At 37.9% G+C, this 21,776-nt stretch overlaps 1 protein-coding gene across 1 annotated transcript in view; it reads left to right on the top strand.

Annotated features, from left to right (window-relative positions):
* Positions 1-21,776, top strand: part of CFAP54 (cilia and flagella associated protein 54) — a 901,430-nt gene that overhangs the window by 165,304 nt on the left and 714,350 nt on the right. The window contains exon 15 of the mRNA XM_053719246.1: positions 9,276-9,426. Coding sequence (XP_053575221.1) covers positions 9,276-9,426 — 151 coding nt within the window. The remainder of the gene's footprint in view (positions 1-9,275; positions 9,427-21,776) is intronic.

The raw sequence follows: 21,776 nt of genomic DNA, 5'->3' as shown, positions 1-21,776 counted from the left end.
AGGTGATATTTTCTAGTCAGCTTTTTACAGCTATACTGCATTTAAGTGTTTAAACATTTGGGTATTATGGACCTTTAAGTATAGTTTCTTTCTTATTGCCACAACACATGTTATATGTAATTGTTACTGTATATGATGTATAAATATCCAGGTTTTGGAACACATTGCATCAAAAGAGTACATTTTGTTAATACCTGAATGCTGATTGGTTGAACAAAATCTTCACATCAAGAAGTGAGTCTGGCACCATATTTGTTTTGGTGAATGAGTAGTTGTACATCTGGATATAAAATCATATATTTACCATCAATTGTGGAACACAATCAGTTCCTTCCAGTATATGAGGACAAAGATTTGCATCTTATAGATGGTGGGAGTAAAGGTAAAATAAAACAATGGTACAGAAAATTCATATTGGAAGGTTCCTGGAACAGCTTTCTATAATTAACCCATGTGTTATCTTTGAATAATATGAGCAATTCAGTTTTACCTTTTTGTTTTGTTTAGCATGTCTAATATTGGTAAATATCACGCCCAGTAAAGAAACAGAGCTAGCAAATATGTATTTATTTATTTGTTAAAATATATTCCTTATTCAGCCATATTCAATTTAATGTTATTCTTGCAATATATCCCTTTTAAATAACAACTCTATTGATATCTTTGTATTTACATTTACAAAGTATGAGTTGAATAATCTAAAGGAGAGATGAAGGTTTTGTTATTGTTTCAAGGACCGCAGCTGAAAAAGACAAAGCATGTATTTTGTGCAGTATATAAAGAACGCTTTCTTTGTATGTAGATATAAGTAATAGGTGTACTTGACCTGTACAAAAAGAGACCTGTTATTTCATGGCTACATGAAAAATATAATAGAAAATGTGAGCAATATAAATAACCAGAATGAGAGTCTTTTAATAAGGAGTATAAATTAAAAGTGATATAAGTCAAGATTGTTGCCTTCACATTGTAGCTCGTGAGGATCAATGGAACTGTGAAGATAAAAAATTCAGCCAATGGTTGATCAGTTTATTTTTCTTATAGTGAAGAATTTCACACTGATTGAACTGGTAAAGTTTATCTTAGAAGAAATTAAACCTCAAACCCTTTAGGGCGCTGGTTTTCAAACCTCTCCTCAGGCCTCTCTAACAGGCCAGATTATGAGGATGTCTGAACTGAAGCACAGGTTAAATAATCAGCTGATTAATAAACATGGTTACTTTACCTGTTCTCATTCAAGGTAATCCTGAAAATATGGCCTGTTTGGGAGGCCTGAGGACAGGTTTGAAAACCAGTGCCTTAGGGTGTACTTTTTTGTTGAAAATAATTTTGATTTGGTTTTTCAAAAACAAAAAAGGTAAACAAATTTAAACAGTACATTTAGATCACAATTCAATGTGTATGTTACAATTGTCAATCATAGGAACAAACGGTTGAACATATCTTTGTTGATGTTCAGAGTAGAAACAATACACGTATTGTGGCCAATAGAACACATATCCTCCATAAAATATCCACTGGGCCCGATCTAAGGAGTAAAACATTAAGTCAACAGCATTGCAAATCTTTACATCATATTGTCAGAACATATTATTAGAAGGTCTAGTCTGCTCTCATCCATCTGTTAAGCTTATAGTTACTGTAAGAGCCAGGAGGGTGTACTACTTTTTAAAGGAACATGGATTTTTTTTTTCAAAATTTGTTTTTGTTTAAACTAGTTGCTCCTTTGATCACTAAACATAGTTGTGCTTCTGTTTTTATGGAGGCTTGTCTTTTGTAGCCAATAATTTTTTAGGTGATTTCCTTTGATCCAAGATTACGTACAATACAAGTGTACATTATACTTGTGTTTCAAGCTAGTTTAGTATCTGTTTTAATGGCTTAAAATTACAAATAAATATTACAATAATGTGTATGTAAAACCTATTATACCACGTATGTGCCTTTTGTTTACTTTTTTACAATCATAGTTTTGTTTTTATTTAATCATGCAGTATGGGTCGACGTTGGTTCAGCTTCTGCACCATGTTTGGTGCAACATTGTTATGCTTTTATGTTTCTTTCATAAGAGGGTGAGAGTCCACAATCCATTACTCCTGAGATTTAACTCCCTTGCCACGAGAAGGAAGCAAAGATTCCCAAATTGCGAAGAGAACTTAATCCCTCCCACCTCTCTATTATGGCAGTCTTATCTTTGGCTCCACATGAAGAAGGTGAAGAATCCTAACATGTTGCCTCCTCTGTTTTTTGTTTTCTTTCTCCTCTAGTATTCATTGCAGTGTGTTCTAATATACTAGCATATATATAAATATATTTTGTTATATGTCTGTTTAGGGACAGTTTGTAATTTAGAGTACTGCATAATTGTTCGATTTAACAGCATAACTGATACAAATTGTTTAGCAGTTGATTTGTGTAATTGTAGGATGTGCACTCTCCCTTAATGTCTATTCCGTTATACAATTCTGTCCAGGTAACTGTACCTTCAATTTTCTCAGCAGGTGTTAATCAGCTTGTCAAAGCAGGTCTATGTAAGTTCCAGTTGTTAATGTGTCTATGATTAAGGTAGTAAATGCTGAAACACGTTAGACGTTTCACTAGCTGAGATCACATTTTTTTGCCTTTTATATATTTTTAATTAATTTGTCTCCATTAAAGTTGTCTTTTTTACATAACGTCTAGAGGACTGCTGTTTTTTTCAAGTTGTTCGAAGAATTGAGGTGCTCAAGATTCTTTGTTGAGAGGGGTCCTCAGACTGATTTATACCCCATTTTCCACCTCAAAGAGCTGCTATTGAGAGACAGAGGGGGGCTTGGAGTATTAGGTAGTGACACAATTGAGGAGTTAATCACAAGCCTGCCAAAGGTGTTGCAGGGACTGGTCCCTTAGCCTCCTCCTGTAGTTTCATGAATATACTCAACAATTAGATCCTCTGCTATGATGTAGACAGCACTGTATGGGTTGCTCTACTGGAAACAGTGATACCCGCAGCTGGTAAGCACAGTAGAGTGGATGCAGGTATGTGAAATTACAATTTTTGCACTCACATAGCCCGCAGGTTATTAGCAGGTACATATTTGCTATAGTACAACATAGCCAGAGGACAATTTATTTTACGCATTATTATTATAGACTTACATTCGGCTAGATTACGAGTTTTGCGTTATGAGCAGCGCTGTGCTAACTTGCAAGTTATTGTCACTGCTCACTTACCCACAGCGCTGGTATTATAGGTTTACATAAACCCGGCGTTAGCAGGCAATATTGCAGCGTAAAGCAAAATTGAGCTCCATACCGCACTCCAATACCAGCGCTGTGGTGAGCTGCGGTGAGCTGGTTTTACGTGCTCATGCACGATTTCCCCATAGACCTCAATGGGGAGAGACGGCTGAAAAAAAGCCTAACACCTGCAATAAAGCAGCGTAAAGCTCCGTAACGCAACCCCATTGATTCCTATGGGGAAATAAAAAGTTATGTTTACACCCTAACATAAACCCCGAGTCTAAACACCCCTAATCTGCCGACGCCTAGATTACACTTATTAACCCCTAATCTGCCACCCCAATGTCGCCGCCACCTACATTATACTCATTAACCCCTAATCTGCCGCTCCCAACGTCGCCGACACATTACAATTATTAACCCCTAATCTGCCACCCCCGACATTGCCGACACCTACATTACAATTATTAACCCCTAATCTTCCGCCCCAATGTCGCCACTACCTACATTACACTTATTAACCCATAGTCTGCCGACCCCAATGTCGCCGCCACCTACCTACACTTATTAACGCCTAATCTGCCGCCACCTACCTTCACTTATTAACCCCTAATCTGCCGCCGCCACTATACTAAAGTTATTAACCCCTAACCCTAACTTTAATGTAATTAAAATAAATCTAAATAAAACCTACTATTAATAACTAAATAATTCCTATTTAAAACTAAATACTTACCTGTAAAATAAACCCTAAGCTAGCTACAATATAACTAATAGTTACATTGTAGCTATCTTAGGTTTTATTTTTATTTCACAGGCAAGTTTGTATTTATTTTAACTAAGTAGAATAGTTAGTAAATAGTTATTAACTATTTACTAACTACCTAGCTAAAATAAATACAAATTTACCTGTAAATTAAAACCTAACCTGAGTTACACTAACACCTAACCTTACACTACAATTAAATAAATTACATAAAATAAATACAATTAACTAAATTACAAAAAACAAACAAACATTAAATTAGACAAAATAAAAAATAAATTATCAGATATTTAAACTAATTACACCTAATCTAATAGCCCTATCAAAATAAAAAATCCCCCCCCCCCAAATAAAAAATCCTAGCCTAAACTATACTACCAATAGCCCTTAAAATGGCATTTTGTGGGGCATTGCCCCAAAAAAATCAGCTCTTTTACCTGTAAAAAAAAATACAAACAACCCCCCAACAGTAAAACCCACCACCCTTACAACCAACCCCCCCAAATAAAATCCTACCTAAAAAACCTAAGCTCCCCATTGCCCTGAAAAGGGCATTTGGATGGGCATTGCCCTTAAAAGGGCATTTAGCTCTTTTTCTGCCCAAACCCTATGCTAAAAATAAAACCCACCCAACAAACCCTTAAAAAAAAACTAACACTAACCCCCGAAGATCCCCTTACAGTTTTTGAAGACCCGACATCCATCCTCAACGAAGCAGCAGAAGTCCTCATCGAAGCCGACAGAAGTCTTCATCCAGACGGCATCTATCTTCATCCATCCGGCGCGGAGCGGCTCCATCTTCAAGACATCCGGCGCGGACATCCGGCTGATTGGAACAGCCAATAGAATGCGAGCTCAATCCTATTGGCTGATTGGATCAGCCAATACGATTGAAGCTCAATCCTATTGGCTGATTGCATTAGCCAACAGGATATTTTCACCTTTAATTCCGATTGGCTGATAGAATTCTATCAGCCAATCAGAATTCAAGGGACGCCATCTTGGATGACGTCATTTAAAGGAAACTTAATTCTGCAAGAAGACGTTGATTGAAGAGGATGCTCCGCGCCGGATGTCTTGAAGTTGGAGCCGCTCCGCGCCGGATGGATGAAAATAGAAGATGCCGTCTAGATGAAGGCTTCTGCCGGCTTGGATGAAGACTTCGGCGGCTTGGATGAAGACTTCTCCCGGCTTCGTTGAGGATGGATGTCGGGTCTTCAAAAACTGTAAGTGGATCTTCGGGGGTTAGTGTTAGTTTATTTTTTTTAAGGGTTTATTGAGTGGGTTTTATTTTTAGATTAGGGTTTGGACGGAAAAAGAGCTAAATGCCCTTTTAAGGACAATGCCCATACAAATGCCCTCTTCAGGGCAATGGGGAGCTTAGTTTTTTTTAGTTAGGTTTTTATTTGGGGGGTTGGTTGTGTGGGTGGTGGGTTTTACTTTTGTGGGGTTGTTTGTATTTTTATTTTTACAGGTAAAAGAGCTGATTTCTTTGGGGCAATGCCCCGCAAAAGGCCCTTTTAAGGGCTATTGGTAGTTTAGTTTAGGCTAGGGTTTTTTTTATTTTGGGGGGGCTTTTTTATTTTGATAGGGCTATTAGATTAGGTGTAATTAGTTTAAATATCTGATAATTTATTTTTTATTTTGAGTAATTTAGTGTTTTTTTGTAATTTAGTTAATTGTATTTAATTAATGTAATTTATTTAATTGTAGTGTAAGGTTAGGTGTTAGTGTAAGACAGGTTAGGTTTTATTTTACAAGTAAATTTGTATTTATTTTAGCTAGGTAGTTAGTAAATAGTTAATAACTATTTACTAACTAGTCTACCTAGTTAAAATAAATACAAACTTGCCTGTGAAATAAAAATAAAACCTAAGCTAGCTACAATGTAACTATTAGTTATATTGTAGCTAGCTTAGGGTTTATTTTATAGGTAAGTATTTAGTTTTAAATAGGAATTATTTAGTTAATGATAGGATTTTTTAATTAGATTTATTTTATTTATAATAAAGTTAGTGGGTGTTAGGGTTAGACTTAGGGTTAGGTTTAGGGGTTAATAACTTTAGTATAGTGGCAGCGACGTTGGGGGTGGCAGATTAGGGGTTAATAACTGTAATGTAGGTTGTGGCGATGTTAGGGACAGAAGATTAGAGTTTAATAATATTTAACTACTATTTGTGATGTGGGAGTGCGTCGGTTTAGGGTTTAATATGTTTATTATAGTGGCGGCGATGTCCAGAGCAGCAGATTAGGGGTTAATAGTTTTATTATAGTGTTTGCGATGCGGGAGGGCCTCGGTTTAGGGGTTAATAGGTAGTTTATGGGTGTTAGTGTACTTTTTAGCACTTTAGTTATGAGTTTTATGGTACATCTCTGTAGTGTAAAACTCATAACTACTGACTTTCAGTTTACGGTATGGATCTTGACGGTATTGGCTGTACCGCTCACTTTTTGGCCTCTCAGGCAGACTTGTAATACCGGCGCTATGGAAGTCCCATTGAGAAAGGACTTTTTGAAAGCTGCGGTAGTTACGCTGCGTTACGGCCAAAAAAAGTGTGCGGTGCAGAAATACCTGCAAGATTCGTAATACCAGCGGTAGTGAAAATGAACTACATTTTTTCATAATGCATTGTCAAGTGTATTTAGCGAGCTCCCTATTAGCATGTGCTGCTTTCCTCCCCCTAAAGCTATTGATTCGGGTTGAGCTCTTGAGTCAGGTTTGTGCGCTCCACTCCTTAGCATTAATTATATTGGACAGAAGACCGTTTTGGCAGTGCAGTAGTTAAATTACCCATACTATTCTCCCGCCCTTTTTCTTCTGCACTTCTGAGGTACTCGTCTGCAGCAGCGGGCATAACTACCTGTATCTCTCATATAAGTGGAGGGGGTAAGATTGTCATAATCCAACAGGTAATATATATCCAGATTCTTTTCTGGTAAAGGGCAGATTGCACCTTTTTCGGTAGGTCTTGTCTCATGTCCTTGGGTTCTAAACATAGTATCCCTCGGGTACAAAATACGCTTCAAATAAAGACTTACTTAAGGGAAAGTTTCTTCTGTCTTATGTTCCAAAGGACCGTGTAAAGGCCTTTCTTCAAGCTGTTTCAGACCTGGAACTCATTGAATTGATAATCCCAGTACCTGTGTTGGAACAAGGCTAGGGTTTTAACTCAAACCTTTTTATTATTTCCAATAAAGAGGGCACTTGCAGGCCTATTCTAGATTTATAAACACTAACCAAGTTTCACACTATTCTCCCTATGGGCCAGCAGGGACAATAAATATCCACAATAGATTTAAAGGATGATTACCTTCATATCCCTATCCACAAAGACCATTACCAGTTTTTGAGGTTTGCCTTTAAGGACAAACACTTTCAGTTTGTTGCTCTCCCATTTGGTCTGGTTACAGATCCTAGAATGTTTACCAAAGTTCAGGGAACTCTCCTGTCTGTAATAAGGGCTCAATGTATTTTTCGGGGACTCCATACCTTGACGATATCTTGGTTCAGACTCCATCTTTAACTTTTAGCTTTACCTCATTCAAACAAATTTGTGTTGTTTCTATGCATATGTGATTGGCGAATTAACATTCAAAATAGTTCCCTTTCTTCTCAAACCAGGGTCTCTTTTCTAGGAGCCATTATCGACTCAACCTCTATGAAACATTTCTTAACTGATCGAATGAGATTAAAGCTTCAGACAGATTGTGTAACTCTTCAATCTCTTTCCAATGGTACAGTAGTCAGTGAATGGAAGTGTTAGATCTGATGATAGCATGAGACGCTATTCCTTTTTCATGGTTTCACATGAGACCTCTTCAGCTGGGCATGCTTCATTAATGGTGCAAGGACTATACACAGCTTTCTCAAAGAATTCTCTTGGATTTCAAAGTGAGATAGTCTCTGTCTTGGTAGATAAATCACCAATCCATTTCTCTGGGGGTGTCTATTGTTTTGCGACCCGGACAATACTCACACATATGCAAGCCTCTCATGTAGGGGTGCAATATGAGGGTCTAGAAGAGCATAAAGAGTTTGGTCTCCTCAGTAGGTAAGGTTACAAATAAATGTCCTAGAACTCCATGCAATCTTTAGGGCCCTTCAGAGCTTATCAATCAGACAATGTCACAGCAGTGTCCTATATCAAACATCAAGGGGGAACTCGCAGTTATCTAGCAATGAAGGAGGTTTCATGAAGTTTGAATTGTGCAGAGAAAAATCTCTGTAAAATTTCAGCAATTCATATACCAGGTGTAAACAACTGAAAAGCAAATTATCTCAGTCGCCAATCCCTTTATCCAGGGGAATGGTCTATCTCAAAACCCTTTGAGGAGATTATATAACCTAAGAATGGAATCTTCAACTTTTGGAATGATCATTTATCGATCTTAACATATATAAATATGATTTACCCGTAGACGTTAAAGAACCAGTTTCACATGAGTATGGTGATCTTTAAGAGAGCTAGAGAAAATAAATATGTCGTCCAAGTAGTTTATTACAAATTGTTTTAAGTAGTCACAAAATATATAATTTACAAATCTTTGGAAGACCGCCAGAGCAATACATAACCTGGAAGGCATGACTTGGCATTTGTAGTGAACAAAACAAGTATTAAAAACTGTCTTCCATTAATCCCCCTCTTTTATTTGGATCAGGTTGTATGCTCCTCTGGGGTCTAATTTGGTGAATATAGTAGCTCCATTAAAATAATCAAATAGTTCAAGAATAAGTGGGAGTGGATAGCTCCATCTTTTTTCTCTACGAAAAAGAAGTGTTCCCCTACTGGAGATGACAATTGTTTACTGAAGCCTCTAGCCAAATTTTTGTCCCAATTGGAATTGTGATATTTATTAAAGTCAGTTGAATTACTTAAATGTGAAGGATAGACAAAGCTATTGTGTTTCTCTTTTTTTGTGCCGCATAATATAGATAATACTGGGTGCACAATCTTATTAGGTTATATTTAAAATATTAGCCTCCCAAGCATATGCAGCCTAATTTTTAGAAACTAAAAACATATCAATCATTAAAAGGACATAAATGTTCCGGGATAAACATGTAAATTTAATTTCATCCAGTTTTTTTTTTTTTGCCATATATCATCAAGCTCTAAAGTAGAGCCTAATGAATTAAAAAATGTCATCTCATATTTAATTCACAAGGGTTTGGGGTGATGTTTAAATCGCCCATCATAATTAATCTATTACCTGTAAATATTATTACTATGTATTAAATTAAATATGTTTAAACAGTAAATTGCTGTTCTTTTTCTTTTTTTTCTAGTGGATTTATATTCTTTGCCTCATTTATGAAGTGATGCAACACAGCGGTTTCATTGATACAGATGCTGTAGTAATGGGAGAGGCTGCTTTAAGATTAGCTGGGATTTCTGAAAGCATCGCTGACTCACTACTAAAATACGGAATAAAGCCAGGTAATATTTCAGCTAGCTAAACCTAAATTAAAATGTATTTGGAAATAGAAAATAATCTTATTCACAACTAAACTTTTAAAATCTAATATAATAAAATAACTGTGCATTTGCTGAAAATGTATTATAAGTTTTGTAGTAGAAGTCATTTCTAAGAAGGATAATTTACTACATTTGCTATTTCCAGAAGCACAATGACCCTGAAAATACCAGCATATAATATAAAAACTATTTCATTTAATGGACATCAATAAAACTTTTTCGCTCTAGTTAATTCAGTTCTTAAAGAGCATGGAATTTTGAAGAACTTTCCACTTTACATCTATTATCAAATTTGCTTTGTTCTCTTGGTATTCCTTTGTTGAAGTGTAAACCTAGGTAGGTTTATATGAGCTTAGGAGCATGCACATGTCTTAAGCATTCTATGGCAATAACAGCTAAAATAGCTATAATCATTGTTGGAATTGCTGCATCCAGATGGCTAAAGATATGTGCTCTGTCCAGAGCTCACCTAGGATTACTCTTTAACAAAAGATAACAAGAGAACAAAGGCAAATTGATAATAATAGTTCATTGGAATTTTTTTTTTAATTTAAATCTATGCTCTATCCAATCAATGTAAGTTTCATTATGACTTTACTGTCCCTTTATAATACAGTATTTTGAGCTGTTTATAACACAGGGACATAATACTCACAATCTTTATTTGTTTTATCTGAAGGAGAGTAATTCAAACAATATAACTACTTGCTTTTTATGGTTATTCCTTTGTTGAATTTGCCAGCTTTGAGGTTGATCACAATCTTGTACTTATTTATCACAAATAGCGATTTCTGAATTTAGACCAATATTGTCAGTGTGTTTTTTCATTGATCACAATTTTAAAATGCTTCTGCCTTTAATACCCCTAAAGCTCCAAATCTTTACCTCCAGAAATCATTATCTGCGTTGTTAAACTCCCAGTATCCTAAACCAAAAACCAAAAGTGCAGGATCAACGGCAAAATGGTGATTTTGTGGGTTTAGCGGTGACATCACAGGTTGCAGGACCTGTGTGCTGATTAATCCATTTTAGTAGTGTGTAGTGATGATAACAGGTGCAATTAACCTGCTGTGCGCCAATACCATAGAGATATGTGCGTATGTGTCTCTCTTTAGAGATTTGGAACAGTGACATTATCAGTATAGTGTTCATGTATGTTTGTTGGATTTAAAATTTGCTATATTTTTGTGTAAAAGTGCTTATTCTATTTTTACCTTTAAAGGGACAGTCTACACCAGAATTTTTATTGTTTTAAAAGATAGGTAATCCCTTTATTACCCATTCCCCAGTTTTGCATAACCAACACAGTTATATTAATATACTTTTAACTTCTGTGATTACCTTGTATCTAAGCCTCTGCAAACTGCCCTCTTATTTCAGTTCTTTTGACAGACTTGCAGTTTAACCAATCAGTGCCTGCTCCCAGATAACTTCACGTGCCCGAGCACAGTGTTATCTATATGAAATACATGAACTAACACCCTCTAGTGGTGAAAAATTGTTAAAATGCATTCTGAAAAGAGGTGGCCTTCAAGGTCTAAGAAATTAGCATATGAACCTCCTAGGTTAAGCTTTCAACTAAGAATACCAAGAGAACAAAGCAAAATTGGTGATACAAGTAAATTGGGAAGTTGTTTAAAACTACATGCTCTATTTGAATCATGAAAGTTTTTTTTGGCCTAGACTGTCCCTTTAATTGATATCTGTATCTGCTTGGTAACTTTGCCTACTAACGGTATCCAATATAGCGGGGTAATGTCTGTGTGCTTTAATCCAGTGTTGTATTTAAAAACTTTTTGAAAAGTATTGTCTGTGTTTTATCCAGTCCGTTTAGCTATGGAATTTGGTAAGTGAACAGAAATTTGTCCTTAAGTATCAAGAATTTGGATTGTGATCTAAAAAATAATACTGGCACGTGTTAAAGGGATCAAAAGTTCAAAATTGAAATGTGCATAGGTGCATTTTCAAATTAAAATAGAAGCATTTTTGCAATATGATTCGATTAGCAAAAACACTGTTTTTGTTTGCGGCATATGCACATATTCAATAAGGGCCTGTGCACCAGTATCTAAACACCACAACTTCTCAGAGGCTCAGCTGTAGCTTGTATACACAAATTACATCTTTAGAAGCAATATACACCACCGCCCGCGCTCTGAGCATGCATAGTGTTTGAATACTGGTGCATGGGCCTTCAAAGGTTGTGTACGTATACCCCCGATAAACAGTAATAATGTTTACTAGAAGCATTTTTGCTAATTGAAGTATATTGCAAAAATACTTCTGGTTCAAATTGAAATGCTTTTGTTTTTGACCTTCTATCTATTTAAGTATAGAGCCATTTTTGACCAAAACAATAATGAAAAAGTGCTGCCAATAAAAACTGCAAAAGGCTGACTGTGATTGCTTCAACATAGACAATGTCTCATCGTTAGCAGTTGACATACAGTTAAATATCAAACAAAAATTGTTATCAAGGCCTTTATCTGTAGGAGAAGTCCCTATCAGCGAGTGATCAATAGATACCTAGGCTTTAGTTGCACTTCCTTTTAGTTACCATTTCCATGAGAAAATATATAAAAATATATTAACATGTTTAACTGGTGCTCTTTAATATACATGATAGAAAAAAAGTTGAGTACAATGCACCTTTAAGAGGGACTATTTCTAACAGTAAAATACGCTATTAAACAATAGTACAGTTGAATAAAAACAGGACATTTACACCAAATATATATATATATATTTTTTAAAAGTAACTTGTTTCTTTTTTAGAGCATTGATCCATAACATTTCAAAGTCACAAAGCATATAGGAAATGTTACACCAAGAAATAATGATACTGGACTTTTGTGTGAAATAATAGCTAAAATAACCAAAGGAGTTCTAAGCTTCTTATTTTTTTGCTGCTTTTCTAGAAAACTTTAAATGTCACTCTGCATACATAGCATTTTTACTGGGAATAATGACATTCTCCGCTGCCAAAAAAATTGAATTGAACTCCGCTCGAAGAACATAAAAACTTGGGTACCAAAGTGAACTCAGTACATATTATCTTTAGTGTTGATGTAAAGTTAAAAAAACAACCATATGTCAACCTTTACCTTTTAGCTATGGGGAGCTTACTATTAACACAAGAAATGTCAAAAAGCTTAATTCTCTCGACTTGAGTCTTGTTTATGCTTAGCTGATGTACGTTGTTCACTGATATTAATTTTTTAAAAACAACACAAGTATGATTATAAAATCTCCAATTTTCTATGCGACAGTTTTGAAAAACGTCTCATATTTTAGTTCTACACAATACTGTTTTACTGTAATTAGTTTTTATCACCTTATCATTAGTAACTTTGTTGGTTTATTCATTATATTTGATAAAATACAAAAATACATAATTTTATTTACTTATAGGAACATTGTAATGCAAAAAAAACCCCATGACTCTACCTTACTGTTGGGTAATCACGATCTATCATTTGATGTTTATCAGCAACACTTTTTTTTATTATCGTTTTGGTGAAAAATAGTTCAATAATTAACATGTACCAGTCTAATTTGTCTGACCACAATCAAAACTTTTGTTACATAATTACACATTTATGGAGCTATTTTTCACAATTCCACAGCTAAAAGGACTTGATCAACTGTTTGTTACAACTTTTCGACTTATTAATGAGTATCGTTTTTGAAGGTTACACTGCTAAAACTTGCTTGGCCACTATACAAATAATGCCCCTGTTTAAATCCCTCTGAGAGACATACACACATATGTCTATGGTTTTGGAGCACAGGTTGATTGCACATGTCAGCTATACATATCACTACACGCTAATAAAATAGATCGTAAGTTCTCACGGGAATAGGGCCCTCAATCCCTCCTGTATGTGTTTGTAAATTTTGTCCTGTATCTTACAAGTCTTGTATTGTTTTATTTAAATGAATTGTATCCATGGACAGCGCTGCGGAATATGTTGGCGCTTAATAAATAAAGTATAATAACAATAATAATAATAATAATCAATCGACATCCTACTCCTTCAAGCTGTGGTGTAATTGCTCAACCCACAAATAGTCCATTTTGTTCGTCTTGAGAATTTATTTATTTCTCCAACATAGGTGTGTCCGGTCCACGGCGTCATCCTTACTTGTGGGATATTCTCTTCCCCAACAGGAAATGGCAAAGAGCCCAGCAAAGCTGGTCACATGATCCCTCCTAGGCTCCGCCTTCCCCAGTCATTCTCTTTGCCGTTGCACAGGCAACATCTCCACGGAGATGGCTTAGAGTTTTTTGGTGTTTAAATGTAGTTTTATTCTTCAATCAAGAGTTTGTTATTTTAAAATAGTGCTGGTATGTACTATTTACTCTGAAACAGAAAAGAGATGAAGATTTCTGTTTGTAAGAGGAAGATGATTTTAGCAACCGTTACTAAAATCGATGGCTGTTTCCACACAGGACTGTTGAGATGAAGTAACTTCAGTTGGGGGAAACAGTGGGCAGACTTTGCTGCTTGAGGTATGACACATTTCTAACAAGACTTGGTAATGCTGGAAGCTGTCATTTTCCCTTTGGGATCCAGTAAGCCATTTTCTTAGTTTAAATATAAGAATAAAGGGCTTCACAAGGGCTTTAAAGACTGGTAGACATATTTCTGGGCTAATACGATTACTTTATTAGCATATTTAATAGATTATAACTTTGAAGGGTTATTTTAATCTTGGGAATTGCATTAAAAAAACGGCAGGCACTGTATTGGACACCTTTTTCACTGGGGGCCTTTGCTAGTCATAGGCAGAGCCTCATTTTCGCGCCACTAATGCGCAGTTGTTTTTGGAAAGCAAGGCATGCAGATGCATGTGTGAGGAGCTCGAATCCACTGAAAAAGCTTATTGAAGGCGTCATTTGGTATCGTATTCCCCTCTGGGCTTGGTTGGGTCTCAGCAAAGCAGATACCAGGGACTGTATAGGGGTTAAATGTAAAAACGGCTCCGGTTCCGTTATTTTACGAGTTAAAGCTTTCAAATTTGGTGTGCAATACTTTTAAGCCTTTAAGACACTGTGGTGAAATTTTGGTGAATTTTGAACAATTCCTTCATACTTTTTCGCATATTCAGTAATAAAGTGTGTTCAGTTTAAAATTTAAAGTGACAGTAACGGTTTTATTTTAAAACGTTTTTTGTGCTTTGTTATCAAGTTTATGCCTGTTAACATGTCTGAACAATCACAATAAATATACCGAATTTCACAAAGAAAAAAATGTGAAATAAATGTGATAACAAAAATCATAAAAGGAAAACCAAATAAAGTTCTGAATCAAGGATATGTCTGTGTCCTCTGGATGAGTTTTTCAGCTTGTTAGCATTCCTCAGTGAGATCCCATAAAAAAGGAAACAAAATTGCAACATAGTGTGAATCTGTAATGGCACTTTGAGGAAGTAGTTGTTTTGTAACAAATGACTACTCACATTTGTTGGAGCTTTCCACTAAGCTCAAGGATATGCGCACTCCCACTTTATACTGATGGGAAAACAGTACACTAGGCAAAACTTGGATACAAATTTATTTCTCCAACATAGGTGTGTCCAGTCCACGGCGTCATCCTTACTTGTGGGATATTCTCTTCCCCAACAGGAAATGGCAAAGAGCCCAGCAAAGCTGGTCACATGATCCCTCCTAGGCTCCGCCTTCCCCAGTCATTCTCTTTGCCGTTGCACAGGCAACATCTCCACGGAGATGGTTAAGAGTTTTTTGGTGTTTATATGTAGTTTTATTCTTCAATCAAGAGTTTGTTATTTTAAAATAGTGCTGGTATGTACTATTTACTCTGAAACAGAAAATAGATGAAGATTTCTGTTTGTAAGAGGAAGATGATTTTAGCAACCGTTACTAAAATCGATGGCTGTTTCCACACAGGACTGTTGAGATGAAGTAATTTCAGTTGGGGGAAACAGTGTGCAGACTTTGCTGCTTGAAGTATGACACATTTCTAACAAGACTTGGTAATGCTGGAAGCTGTCATTTTCCCTATGGGATCCGGTAAGCCATTTTCTTAATAAGAATAAAGGGCTTCACAAGGGCTTTAAAGACTGGTAGACATTTTTCTGGGCTAAAACGATTACTTTATAAGCATTTTTAATAGTTTATAGCTTTGAGGAGTTATTTTAATCTTGGGAATTATGTTAAAAAAACGGCAGGCACTGTATTGGACACCTTTTTCACTGGGGGCCTTTTCCAATCATAGGCAGAGCCTCATTTTCGCGCCACTAATGCGCACTTGTTTTTTGGGAAGCAAGGCATGCAGATGCATGTGTGAGGAGCTCAGATACACAGAAAAAGCTTACTGAAGGCGTCATTTGGTATCGTATTCCCCTCTGGGCTTGGTTGGGTCTCAGCAAAGCAGATACCAGGGACTGTATAGGGGTTAAATGTAAAAATGGCTCCGGTTCCGTTATTTTAAGAGTTAAAGCTTTCAAATTTGGTGTGCAATACTTTTAAGGCTTTAAGACACTGTGGTGAAATTTTGGTGAATTTACAACAATTCCTTCATACTTTTTCACATATTCAGTAATAAAGTGTGTTCTGTTTAAAATTTAAAATTTAAAGTGACAGTAACGGTTTTATTTTAAAACGTTTTTTGTACTTTGTTATCAAGTTTATGCCTGTTTAACATGTCTGAACTATCAGATAGACGATGTTCTGTATGTGAGGAAGCCAAGGTTCCTTCTCATTTAAATAGATGTGATGTATGTGACAAACAATTTAGGGAAAATGATGCCACTGATAATGATATTGCCCAAGATGATTCCTCAAGTGAGGGGAGTAAGCATGGTACTGCATCATCCCCTCCTGTGTCTACGCCAGTCTTGCCCACACAAGAGGCCCCTAGTACATCTAGTGCGCCAATACTTCTTACTATGCAACAATTAACGGCTGTAATGGATAATTCTATTAAAAACATTTTAGCCAAAATGCCCACTTATCAGCGAAAGCGCGACTGCTCTGTTTTAGATACTGAAGAGCATGAGGACGCTGATGATAATGGTTCTGACATGCCCTTACACCAGTCTGAAGGGGCCAGGGAGGTTTTGTCTGAGGGAGAAATTTCAGATTCAGGAAAAATTTCTCAACAAGCTGAACCTGATGTTATTGCATTCAAATTTAAATTGGAACATCTCCGCGCTCTGCTTAAGGAGGTGTTATCTACTCTGGATGATTGTGACAATTTGGTCATTCCAGAGAAATTGTGTAAGATGGACAAGTTCCTAGAGGTCCCGGTGCCCCCCGAAGCTTTTCCTATACCCAAGCGGGTGGCGGACATTGTAAATAAAGAATGGGAAAGGCCCGGCATACCTTTTGTCCCTCCCCCTATATTTAAGAAATTATTTCCTATGGTCGACCCCAGAAAGGACTTATGGCAGACAGTCCCCAAGGTCGAGGGGGCGGTTTCTACTTTAAACAAACGCACTACTATCCCTATAGAAGATAGTTGTGCTTTCAAAGATCCTATGGATAAAAAATTAGAGGGTTTGCTTAAAAAGATGTTTGTTCAGCAAGGTTACCTTCTACAACCAATTTCATGCATTGTTCCTGTCACTACAGCAGCGTGTTTCTGGTTCGATGAACTAGAAAAGTCGCTCAATAAAGACTCTTCTTATGAGGAGGTTATGGACAGAGTTCAAGCTCTTAAATTGGCTAACTCTTTTACTTTAGACGCCACTTTGCAATTAGCTAGATTAGCGGCGAAAAATTCAGGTTTTGCTATTGTGGCGCGCAGAGCGCTTTGGCTAAAGTCTTGGTCAGCGGATGCGTCCTCCAAGAACAAATTGCTTAACATACCTTTCAAGGGGAAAACGCTGTTTGGCCCTGACTTGAAAGAGATATCACTGGGGGAAAGGGCCACGCCCTTCCTCAGGATAGGTCTTTTAAGGCTAAAAATAAACCAAATTTTCGTCCCTTTCACAGAAACGGACCAGCCTCAAATTCTACATCCTCTAAGCAAGAGGGTAATACTTCTCAAACCAAGCCAGCCTGGAGGCCAATGCAAGGCTGGAACAAAGGTAAGCAGGCCAAGAAACCTGCCACTGCTACCAAGACAGCATGAGATGTTGGCCCCCGATCCGGGACCGGATCTGGTGGGGGGCAGACTTTCTCTCTTCGCTCAGGCTTGGGCAAGAGATGTTCTGGATCCTTGGGCGCTAGAAATAGTCTCCCAAGGTTATCTTCTGGAATTCAAGGAGCTACCCCCAAGGGGAAGGTTCCACAGGTCTCAATTGTCTTCAGACCACATAAAAAGACAGGCATTCTTACATTGTGTAGAAGACCTGTTAAAAATGGGAGTGATTCATCCTGTTCCATTAGGAGAACAAGGGATGGGATTCTACTCCAATCTGTTCATAGTTCCCAAAAAAGAGGGAACATTCAGACCGATTTTGGATCTCAAGATCCTAAACAAGTTTCTCAGGGTTCCATCGTTCAAAATGGAAACCATTCGGACAATTCTTCCTACCATCCAGGAAGGTCAATTCATGACCACGGTGGATTTAAAGGATGCGTATCTACATATTCCTATCCACAAGGAACATCATCGGTTCCTAAGGTTCGCCTTTCTGGACAAGCATTACCAGTTTGTGGCACTTCCATTCGGATTAGCCACTGCTCCAAGAATTTTCACAAAGGTACTAGGGTCCCTTCTAGCGGTGCTAAGACCAAGGGGCGTTGCAGTAGTACCTTACTTGGACGACATACTGATTCAAGCGTCGTCTCTGCCACAAGCAAAGGCTCATACGGACATTGTCCTAGCCTTTCTCAGATCTCACGGGTGGAAAGTGAACGTAGAAAAAAGTTCTCTATCCCCGTCAACAAGAGTTCCCTTCTTGGGAACAATAATAGACTCCTTAGAAATGAAGATTTTTCTGACAGAGGCCAGAAAATCAAAGCTTCTAAGCTCTTGTCAAGTACTTCATTCTGTTCTTCTTCCTTCCATAGCGCAGTGCATGGAAGTAATAGGTTTGATGGTTGCGGCAATGGACATAGTTCCTTTTGCGCAAATTCATCTAAGACCATTACAACTGTGCATGCTCAGTCAGTGGAATGGGGATTATACAGACTTGTCTCCGACGAAACAAGTAGATCAGAGGACCAGAGATTCACTCCGTTGGTGGCTGACCCTGGACAACCTGTCACAAGGGATGAGCTTCCGCAGACCAGAGTGGGTCATTGTCACGACCGACGCCAGTCTGGTGGGCTGGGGCGCGGTCTGGGAACCCCTGAAAGCTCAGGGTCTTTGGTCTCGGGAAGAATCTCTTCTCCCGATAAACATTCTGGAACTGAGAGCGATATTCAATGCTCTCAAGGCTTGGCCTCAGCTAGCAAAGGCCAAATTCATAAGGTTTCAATCAGACAACATGACGACTGTTGCATATATCAACCATCAGGGGGGAACAAGGAGTTCCCTTGCGATGGAAGAAGTGACCAAAATAATTCAATGGGCGGAGAATCACTCCTGCCACTTGTCTGCAATCCACATCCCAGGAGTGGAAAATTGGGAAGCGGATTTTCTGAGTCGTCAGACATTTCATCCGGGGGAGTGGGAACTCCATCCGGAAATCTTTGCCCAAATAACTCAACTATGGGGCATTCCAGACATGGATCTGATGGCGTCTCGTCAGAACTTCAAGGTTCCTTGCTACGGGTCCAGATCCAGGGATCCCAAGGCGACTCTAGTGGATGCACTAGTAGCACCTTGGACCTTCAACCTTGCTTATGCGTTCCCACCGTTTCCTCTCATTCCCAGGCTAGTAGCCAGGATCAAACAGGAGAGGGTATCGGTGATCTTGATAGCTCCTGCGTGGCCACGCAGGACTTGGTATGCAGACCTGGTGAGTATGTCATCGGCTCCACCATGGAGGCTACCTTTGAGACAGGACCTTCTTGTTCAAGGTCCGTTCGAACATCCGAATCTGGCCTCACTCCAACTGACTGCTTGGAGATTGAACGCTTGATTTTATCAAAGCGTGGGTTCTCAGATTCTGTCATTGATACTCTTATTCAGGCTAGAAAGCCTGTAACTAGAAAAATCTACCATAAAATATGGAAAAAATATATCTGTTGGTGCGAATCTAAAGGATTCCCATGGAACAAGATAAAAATTCCTAAGATTCTATCCTTTCTACAAGAGGGTTTGGAGAAAGGATTATCTGCAAGTTCTTTGAAGGGACAGATTTCTGCTTTATCTGTTTTACTTCACAAAAAGCTGGCGGCTGTGCCAGATGTTCAAGCTTTTTTTCAGGCTCTGGTTAGAATCAAGCCTGTTTACAAACCTTTGACTCCTCCTTGGAGTCTCAATTTAGTTCTTTCAGTTCTTCAGGGGGTTCCGTTTGAACCCTTACATTCCGTAGATATGAAGTTATTATCTTGGAAAGTTTTGTTTTTGGTTGCAATTTCTTCTGCAAGAAGAGTTTCAGAGTTATCTGCTCTGCAGTGTTCTCCTCCTTATCTGGTTTTCCATGCAGATAAGGTGGTTTTGCGTACTAAACCTGGTTTTCTTCCGAAAAGTTGTTTCTAACAAAAATATTAACCAGGAGATAGTTGTGCCTTCTTTGTGTCCGAATCCAGTTTCAAAGAAGGAACGTTTGTTGCACAATTTGGATGTAGTTCGTGCTCTAAAATTCTATTTAGAGGCTACAAAGGATTTCAGACAAACATCTTCCTTGTTTGTTGTTTATTCTGGTAAAAGGAGAGGTCAAAAAGCAACTTCTACCTCTCTCTCTTTTTGGCTTAAAAGCATCATCCGATTGGCTTATGAGACTGCCGGACGGCAGCCTCCTGAAAGAATCACAGCTCACTCCACTAGGGCTGTGGCTTCCACTTGGGCCTTCAAGAACGAGGCTTCTGTTGATCAGATATGTAAGGCAGCGACTTGGTCTTCACTGCACACTTTTACCAAATTTTACAAATTTGATACTTTTGCTTCTTCGGAGGCTATTTTTGGGAGAAAGGTTTTGCAAGCCGTGGTGCCTTCCATCTAGGTGACCTGATTTGCTCCCTCCCATCATCCGTGTCCTAAAGCTTTGGTATTGGTTCCCACAAGTAAGGATGACGCCGTGGACCGGACACACCTATGTTGGAGAAAACAGAATTTATGCTTACCTGATAAATTACTTTCTCCAACGGTGTGTCCGGTCCACGGCCCGCCCTGGTTTTTTAATCAGGTCTGATGAATTATTTTCTCTAACTACAGTCACCACGGTATCATATGATTTCTCCTATACATATTCCTCCTTTACGTCGGTTGAATGACTGGGGAAGGCGGAGCCTAGGAGGGATCATGTGACCAGCTTTGCTGGGCTCTTTGCCATTTCCTGTTGGGGAAGAGAATATCCCACAAGTAAGGATGACGCCGTGGACCGGACACACCGTTGGAGAAAGTAATTTATCAGGTAAGCATAAATTCTGTTTTTAAAATATATAAAAGCGTCACATAAGCCTTGATAACACCACAATGTAAGGGTACAAAAGCAGATATGCTGTAACAAATGCTTCAAAAAAGGTTTTGGTTTCAGCGGTCACACTCCTGCTGATCCATTTACCTCTTTGCAAGTTTGGCGATTTGAAGCATTTGTTACAGCATATCTGATTTTGTACCCTTACATTGTGGTGTTATCAAGGCTTATGTGACGCTTTTATATATTTTAAAATAAATTTGTATCCAAGTTTTGCCTAGTGTACTGTTTTCCCATCAGTATAAAGTGGGAGTGCGCATATCCTTGAGCTTAGTGGAAAGCTCCAACAAATGTGAGTAGTCATTTGTTACAAAACAACTACTTCCTCAAAGTGCCATTACAGATTCACACTATGTTGCAATTTTCTGTTTCCTTTTTTATGGGATCTCACTGAGGAATGCTAACAAGCTGAAAAACTCATCCAGAGGACACAGACATATCCTTGATTCAGAACTTTATTTGGTTTTCCTTTTATGATTTTTGTTATCACATTTATTTCACATGTCTGAACAATCAGATAGACGATGTTCTGTATGTTCGGAAGCCAAGGTTCCTCTCCATTTAAATATATGTGATGAATGTGATAAACAGAGTAGGGACAATGATGACTCTGATAATAATGTGGCCCAAAATGATTCCTTAAGTGAGGGGAGTAAGCATGGTACTGCATCATCTCCTTCTATGTCTACCCAAGTCTTGCCCACTCAGGAGGCCCCTAGTTCATCTAGTGCGCCAATCCTCCTTACTATGCAACAATTAACGGCTGTAATGGATAATTCTATTAAAAACATTTTAGCCAAAATGCCCACTTA

This window comes from Bombina bombina, chromosome 6 (genome assembly GCF_027579735.1).
Source record: "Bombina bombina isolate aBomBom1 chromosome 6, aBomBom1.pri, whole genome shotgun sequence".
In the NCBI taxonomy this organism is placed as follows: Eukaryota; Metazoa; Chordata; class Amphibia; order Anura; family Bombinatoridae; genus Bombina; species Bombina bombina.
This window is presented reverse-complemented; position numbering and strand designations above follow the sequence as displayed.